Source organism: Pyrgilauda ruficollis, unplaced genomic scaffold (genome assembly GCF_017590135.1).
Source record: "Pyrgilauda ruficollis isolate IOZ18807 unplaced genomic scaffold, ASM1759013v1 scaffold34, whole genome shotgun sequence".
NCBI classification, from domain to species: domain Eukaryota; kingdom Metazoa; phylum Chordata; class Aves; order Passeriformes; family Passeridae; genus Pyrgilauda; species Pyrgilauda ruficollis.
The window spans coordinates 6940544-6948738 of NW_024524822.1; the positions used below are offsets into that span (position 1 = coordinate 6940544).

Genomic DNA, 8195 nt, shown 5'->3' on the forward strand with positions numbered 1-8195 from the left:
CAAAGAAAAGGAATATAAAATACTGGTTTAATACCTTTTGAGGCTTTTCTGTGTTATAATTATACACAATCTGACTGCAAGAAATCATGTCATCACCGTAGTCTGACTCTGGTTCAGCTTTTGTCCTGAAAAGAAACACAGATTACTACTGACTCCACAATTAAAACCCTAAGAAACTCAGGACAGACATTGCTTTTCAGGTACCAAGTGAGCATTACAACTTGTCAGCAATAAAACACACCAGTGAAAAGGTACCATATTTAAAAGTGTAGAGCTTGTTTTATCCAGCTTGTAAGAGTTGGGGGAAGTGACTGTCTCAGGAAAAAGCTTTCTATTGAGTCACAGATTTGCCTAAATAGAACAAATGCCCAGAATGCCATCTACTGAAAATTCAGGAATTACCATAAATTTACCAAACCTTGAACATGGCAATTTTCATTAACCTTCAGTAAAAGTTGGTTGTAGCACTAAATAAGCACTGAACAGTTAACAGTCTTCCCAATTCAGGAAAATAAAATCCTAACAAGTTTAACAGAGACACCAGAGTTACCAAAGAGAAGCGAGCATGTATTTTTTTGAAGGAACCTTACAATTCTAGGGGACTTCAACTTTTCTTTGCTTGAAGTCGGAAACATGATGTTTTTTTAACTGCCATCTCCCTCCCCCAACACAAATTACAGCAGCACTGACAAGAACTGACCTCTTGAAGCTACTGCGAATATTTTTGATTTCATTGTTGTAGCTGACACTGTTGATTATGGTTTGAAAGGCTTGGACAGGATCAATCAGCTGACCCCAAACTTTAGACCCAAGCTGATCCAAAATAACCATGAAACAGTGTAGGGCAGGCCAGAAGGGGTCAGTGGAATCATCTGAAACACAACAGGAACAGTGGAGAGGGTTGAAATGCAAATCCTGGATATTCTTAGGCTAAGCAGAAATTGAAAGAGCTGGTTCTTATTGATTTTTCTAAAATATCAATAGAAAAGTATTCTAGTAAATTGCAACAGTACTTTTTACTGGAAAAAGAATTTAAAAAGTCAAGCTCCCTCATTTGTATAGACACTGCTCCTTATGCAGTCTTAAATCAACATGAGCCTGGATGCCCATTATTACTATTAAATAATACTGGTATTTCCCCACTCTATGAAACTGATTCTTTCAAACTGGTTTTTGCAGGGGTGTGCTAAGAAGTGGCACAACTTACACAGTTATTTATACTTTCACTTACACAGCTAACTTATACTTCACATTTATACTAGAAGCAATTGGTTCTTTCAAGTGTGTTCTTACTCCTTCATGTAAGAAAATACCATACCCTCAATAATCACAAAGTTTATAAAAATTTGCTCATTTAAGAGGCAATCCTGAGTTCACAGGCCATTCCCAGACTATGCCATGGAAACTCACGGGGTTACTAAGTCTAAATTCTAATTTCCAAATTTACAGCTGTAAAAGGAGGTCCCCTGAAATGAACAGATGGAAGAGTCAAATTTTAAGGCAAACTGCAGCAATTCAGAAGGAATTTCTTTACTTCAGGACTCAAAATTCAAACTTCATGTCACAATGAAACGAGCACTCTGTGTGCACATGCAGCTTGTACATTAAATGAAAATAGTGATAGAAATTGCAGATTTGTCCTCTCAAAACATCTAAGCCAGATTTAGCAAAAGCACCACTATCCCTTCTTCACTCCAGACTTTGGATGTCATCTTTCAGTATTTGTCAGTATTGCCCAAATATTGCACCTTTCAGAAGATAAATAGACCTCAGGTAAAACTACCTCTCATTACACTACTAGGAACTTAACAAGGAATTTCCTAAAGATGAAAAATGAGCTATGAACTGTCTTAATCTCAGTATCAAAACCACTTACCAGCTGCTTCTTTCTCCATAGTGTGAAGTATAGACTGCATGAAATCATTTTGTTTGTCTGGGCCCAGTAACAAAGAGTCCATAGCTTGTTCTTCCAGCACCGACAGCAACATGCAAATTCCTGCAGAAGAAAAAACAGAAGCAGCCTGTCTATATAGTTGAAAAAATACACAGCACCTATGAATTTATACAGCTCTGACTTGAAAGAACTGCTTACAAATGGGAGACCACACAAACTCATTTCTGATCATAAATACTCACCCAGCCAATAGTTCTTGTAGTTGGCTGTATCATACAAATGAGCTGGCAGAAGGATGAGTTTACCCTTTTCAAACATTGAAGAGCTGTAAATATCTGGGTTCTCAAAAAGCCCCAACTCAATAACTCTGAACAAACAAGTCAGCACTTCCTCCAAGTCGTAGTAATCATCCCTGTCAACCTTTCCTAAATTCCTTGCTGTTAGGATGGCCCATCGACGAATCTATGGGTAGAAACAAATAGTTTTATGTTAATAAAAAGAAGAAATAAATTCTGTAAGAGGAAGCACTGCTATTACAAATAGGACAAAGGCATATTTTTACTAATAGAATAATTAAAAATAAGTCTTCAAAACAACCTTAGAAACAGGCTTGCTATATCTACAAGATGATGTTGTTTAGGGTAATACCTATAAAGAAAATTCCTTGGGATTTATGTGCAACAGTTGGTTTGTATTAATTTTATGTTATTTACATGAAACTGACCAAGATATTCTAATCAGAGAACTGCACACCGTAACAGAGATCAAGTTTTATTTGCAGATAAATGCACCACACATTTTCTAAAATCATGCAAGACAGCACTCAATCCCTTCAGTATTAACATGTGCCCATAACCAGGACTTAGCTAAACAGAAAAAGGAACTTACCACCTCATTTGGGTGTACCAAAAAGAGATAAATTCCTGGGTATTTCTCAAACACCTGAAAGGAGTCTTGACTTAGTTCCATTCTGCAGAGCACTTCTACACACAGCTCACCTAAAAGGGTAAGATAGTTATAGTAAGGACTAATTTACAGCCTCAAAAAAAAAAAAAAAAAAAGTGTATTTAGTATCAAAATAAATTATACATTGTTCCTCTGGTTTAAGTACTGTTCATTTTCACCTCCTGCAGTGGAACACCACCAGTCCCTTCCACAGGGAGATATCAGATACATACTGACTTTCTCATGCAGCAGCAGGTATGGGTATTTCAGTATTTCCAGCAGGGGCACTCGCAGGTTGTTCTCAAAATTCGGGCCCACATAACCAGACAGAGGTGTCTCCCCATGCTCATCGACCAGAAACAGCTCATCCTCTCCTGCTTCTTCATTCATGGATTTCTCCATGTGGGCAACCAGGCGGGAGGTTTCCAAGTCCCACAGGTCCTATTCAGTGGGGGAAAACAACAATCAAAGTGTAGTTGTGAAGAAAGTGATTAAGGACATTTATTACCACATGCAGATAATTACACGTTCAAAAATTGAAATTTCATTTTGCAAAGGTTCTTTCTACCAATGGTCCAAAGCTTTGAAATGTAATTCAATTACACAAAGCACAAATATCTCACTTTAAAGTTGAGACTATAAAGTAATTTTTAAAAGAACAGCCTTCAAACCAGATGCAATTTCATAATTCTGTTAAATATTCATTTCAATACTTATTTTAGCTTAGTCACAAAACCTTGTTCCACTGGCCAATACACAGAAAGACACAATACAGGAAAATATCATCTTTAGAAAGACAGGAAAAGCAAATATAAAATCTTGCCTTTTTATAGATTTTGCAGTTGGTGGAAGAAAAAAAATATAAACAAAGCAAAGAGGCTGACTGATTTGGATATTTGTAGGGATTCACCCACTTAACTTACTCATCTTAAGTAACTGCTCCAAACCTCAATTAGACACCAAGTTTATTCACTGCAGTAAGTGGACACAAAAAGGAACTTGCAGTAGGTCCAGACACTTCTCTTATTTCCATTCTATGGAACTTCCAGTCACATGGAATTGCACTCCAGAGCAATCTAGCTGATCAATCTAAAGAGCAACCTTTTAGCTAAAAACACATACTTTACATACATAGAAGGGAAAATAAGCTAATAATATAATAAGTTTTATAATAAGCTTCCCTAAAATATAAAATTGTATACTACTAAGGGAGAACTGCAAAAGAGATTTAAATTTTTTTGATTAATTGCACAGTCTTGCAAGGTCTGGTCTCTGAAATTCAAACACAGGAGAAAACTACAAATGAGAAGTGAAAGCAAACGAAACAGGAAGAAACCAATAACTGAAGAGAAACCAGCGGAAAAGAGAAAATACATTAAAGAAATGAGCTGTTAGTCTGGCAGATGTTCTTTGTTTCAGATGACAAACCATCAACAGCATGAAAGAAGTCCAAGCTATAGTGTCTAGTCAGCAACTTACAACTGCTGGTTTAGTTCTTGCCAGTTTGAATATATGCAAAGAGGACCTCTGTTTTACAATCAGTTTGTAAATCCAGACAGTTAAAAAGCAACACAACCTACTCCCAAAACCCAATAAAACACAACCCCTCCCCTTACACTGAGGCTGGACCACAGAAGCATCTTAATTAATCTCTTAATTAATTACCTCATGCAATCTTGGACATTCTTCCCTTGCTTTGTGATATTCAACCACACACTCCAGGCAGTAACAGAGGTCATCATTGGAGCCTTCAAAATCTTCCTGGGACAGCCTTTGAGCAGCATAGTGCTTCAGGAACTCGGTGGTGTCAGCACCACTCTGTGTGCACCATCGGCATGTGCTCATTCTGGGGGGGCAAAGAAGCAGCAATTAAAGCCCAAATTAAAGCAGCAACTAAAGCCCTCAAGTGGCAAAATGTTCCCTTTCAGCCAGAACAATTTTAAAGTGTGAGGAGCGTCAGGATTTCAGTTACTCATTAGCAGCCTCCACGCAGGTGTTCTTACAACATCCAGGTGCATGCAGTTAAACAGATTAAAGCAATTAAAGGGACATCACACAAAAAATGCCTGTGGAAGGAATAGCACACAGTAAAGCACCGTAGTCAAATGTGCAAATTAAGAAGAAAAAGGTGAAAACTCATTTTATATATTAAAAAAAAATATCTTCTTACCTACACATTGCACGATTTCCAGAACTACAGTGCAAAGCTCTTTATATTATTTTACTGGTGTCTCTGGAATCTAGGTCTAGTGGCAGAGAGTTTAATTAGCTTCTTTCCTTAATCTCCTACTAAAATTTATAGGTCAACAAATCCCTGTTGTCACAAGCTAAGGATATTTACGCAGAACCTTCTTGTCTTTCTTATTTTTATAGACAGAAAGAGTGCTAAAATTCTCACCACAGATTGCTTTCCTCTAAAAACAAAAATCCCTCACTAAGCAGCAATGGAGTCATCTCAGATCCTGCTAGCCTGAAGAATTCCATAGAACTCTGGAATTGCAGAATGGTTTGGGTTGAAAGGGACCTTAAGGATCATTTCATTCCACCCCCTGCCATGGCAGGGACACCTTCCACTGTCCCAGGTTGCTCTAAGCCCCATCCAAACTAGCTTTGGACACTTCCAGGGATCCAGGGGCAACCACAACTTCTCTGGGCACGCTGTGCCGAGGTCTCAGCACCCTCACAGGAAGAACTTTCTCTTAATACTCAATCTAACCCTGCCCTCTGTCAGTTTGAATCCACTCCCCCTTGTCCTACCACTACAGTTCCTGATGAAGGGTCCCTCTCCTTGTAAGACCCTTCAGATAATGGAAGGCTGCAAAAGCATGAACTCTTGAACTAACCATACAAAAAGAAAGATGGTAACTACTTCTTTTATTCAGCATTAAAAAAAAGCAGATAAAGCCAAGCCATAAGTTTCCTCATACATACACATATACTGGGAAAACCCAACAACTGTGGCATTTACCTTTGAAAAAAGCAGCTATTTGCTGTGCAGGTGTGCCAGGTCACATGGTGGGAAGGAGAACAGCGCTGCCCTGCAGCCAGGGAAGGGGCTGAGCCCTTCAGCCATACATGTCCTGAATGCAGAGGGCAGAGCCGTATCCTCAGCAATCCACCCCCCGGTGACCAAGTCTCGGTGGTGTTTCAAAGATCTAGAGCAAAACAGAAATCAAACCACTGAATCACGGGATCAGTCCGGCTGGAAAAGACCTCTGAGATCACCGAATCCAGCCTGTGACCAAGCACCACCTTGTCACCTGTAGCACGGTCACGACTCCACAACCAAAGGTTGTAAAGTATTTTATTCAGCCCTGGACACAGGGGGAGAGCATCTTCCCAAATCCTGCGTACCTCAACATTCACAAATCCTCTGTTTATTCACAAAGATCATGCATATTCTATGGCGCCTATACATATTCAGTATGTAACCCCGCCCATTCTCCGCATGGTGTGGAAATTAGCTGCTACTGCACAGTTTATCCTTTTTACTGAGTCGGTGGTCTTTAATAAAATGAGTCTGGGGGCCTGCAAAGATGAAGGCTCAAAGTCTTCATAGTTGTTGAACTTTCAAACTCAAGTGTTTTCTCATGCACAGTGTCTCTTTGCTTTGAATTTTCTGGCAAGCCCAGCAGTTATTATCAGGGGTCTCTCTTATTTGTGAGCTCAGCAGAATTTTAATAGGTAGCAGGTATCCTTCAGAGGGTCCCCTATCTCAGTCCCGTACGAGTAGAACAATGAATACCACATGTTCACATATCTATTGTCTAAATTACCCTAAATTCCCTATTAAACCTTAAATCCCTTGTTTCAGCACTGAGTGCCACACGCAGCTGAACACCTCCAGGGACGGTGACCCCACCACCGCCCTGGGCAGGCCATTCCAACACTCAAACATTTAAGAACTCTTTCAGTGAAGGAATTCCTGCCTGAAGGATGCCCAGCCTGAACCTCCCTGGCACTGCTTGAGGCTCTGTCCACTCCTGTCCCTCACTGTCTGAGAGAAGAGGCCAACCCTCACCTGATGTAACCTTTTTCCAGGTAGTAGATCAGCAGAAATCTGTCCAGCTCGCACTTAAGAACTGCTCTGGTATTTAGGTTAACAGCTGCATTAATGCATTTCACGAAGCGGTAAGCACGATTTGCAAGACAATCCCTTCTGTCATTCAAATGCGGATGTTTGCCTCGCTTTTCACTCACAAAAAGCGTAAATATTTACCTATGCCCGTTAAGCGAGGGAATGGCTGAAAGGAGCCCGGGCGGGCACACGAACGAGCCCCGGCAGGAGCAGCGCCGTGCCCTGTAACGCTGCTACCGACACCGCAGCGGCCGCGGAGCCCCGGCACCTGCGCACGGAGCACCGAAAACTCTTTCGGTTTCCCGTCTGGAGCCGCCGCACCCGCCCCGGTATCGGTGTCGGCCCCATCGGAATCCCAACCCCCATCCTAATCCCTGGTGCGCCCCGACAGCACCACCAGAGCCTCGGCCGCCCTGCCCGGTGCCCTCCGTCCCTTCCCGCCAAGCGGGACCCGGCCCGCCGTGAGGCGGCGTGAGGGACCGACACAAAAGGGCGTCCGGGCAGGAGCGCGGGCTCCGCGGCGGCGGCACCAGCTCCAAGGTGGTGCGGGGCGAGCGGACGGTCGCTCAGCTCATCTCTCGCTCCGCTCACCTCACGCCGCTCCCGCGGGCCCCTCGGTCCGCCCGGCACGGCCCGGCCCTCCCGGCACCGCCGCTGCCGCCCTGAGGCCGCGGCGCTGCCCGCGCTTCCGGACGCGGCCGGAAGTGGGCGCTCGCTGCCTCCCGCGGGAGGAGCCTTAAAGGGACAGGCCGGCCCAGAGGCGGCGGGCGGGGAAACTGAGGCACGGGGCTGGGCCCGGGCGGGGTTATAGCCCGGGCACCGCCTCGGGGACGGACCGTGATCGGCCGGGGCGTTATTATAGCCTGGGCACCGCCTCAGGGACTGACCGTGATCGGTCTGGGCGGTGTTATAGCCGGGCACCGCCTCACGGACGGACGGACGGACGGGCGGTGATGGGCCTGGGCGGTGTTATAGCCCCGGTACCGCCTCAGGGACCGACGGTGATGGGCCCGGGCGGTGTTATAGCCCCGGTACTGCCTCAGGGACGGACGGTGATGCTCGAAAAGGCTGGCTGGAAATAAACCACCATAGATGGTGGTGTCAACAGAGCAGGTATTTGTTTATTGCAGCGCTGGAGGCGAGGGGGGTTTCTCCGCCTCACTCACTCACTCACCCTTGTCAAGTGCTGTGGTTTATTTATACAGTAAGTATTGCTTAGTGTTGTTGTGTCATTATAACATCATCATATACGTGCTGGAGCTAATTTACATAATGCTA

General features: G+C 43.5%; 1 protein-coding gene across 2 annotated transcripts in view; it reads right to left on the reverse strand.

Moving 5' to 3' along the window:
* Positions 1–7613, reverse strand: part of SETX (senataxin) — a 29498-nt gene extending 21885 nt beyond the window's left edge. The window contains exons 1-9 of one of the 2 annotated variants that reach the window (XM_041474870.1): positions 7509–7590; positions 5808–5994; positions 4505–4685; positions 3073–3280; positions 2783–2892; positions 2137–2356; positions 1877–1996; positions 701–872; positions 35–125 (exon numbers count right to left, since the gene is read on the reverse strand). In XM_041474870.1, the coding sequence (XP_041330804.1) occupies positions 35–125; positions 701–872; positions 1877–1996; positions 2137–2356; positions 2783–2892; positions 3073–3280; positions 4505–4684 (1101 nt within the window). In that variant the 5' untranslated portion in view covers position 4685; positions 5808–5994; positions 7509–7590. Of the gene's footprint in view, positions 1–34; positions 126–700; positions 873–1876; positions 1997–2136; positions 2357–2782; positions 2893–3072; positions 3281–4504; positions 4686–5807; positions 5995–7508 lie in introns of both variants that reach the window. The other variant, XM_041474871.1, reaches the window with a different exon arrangement.
* Positions 7614–8195: the final 582 nt, after the last annotated feature.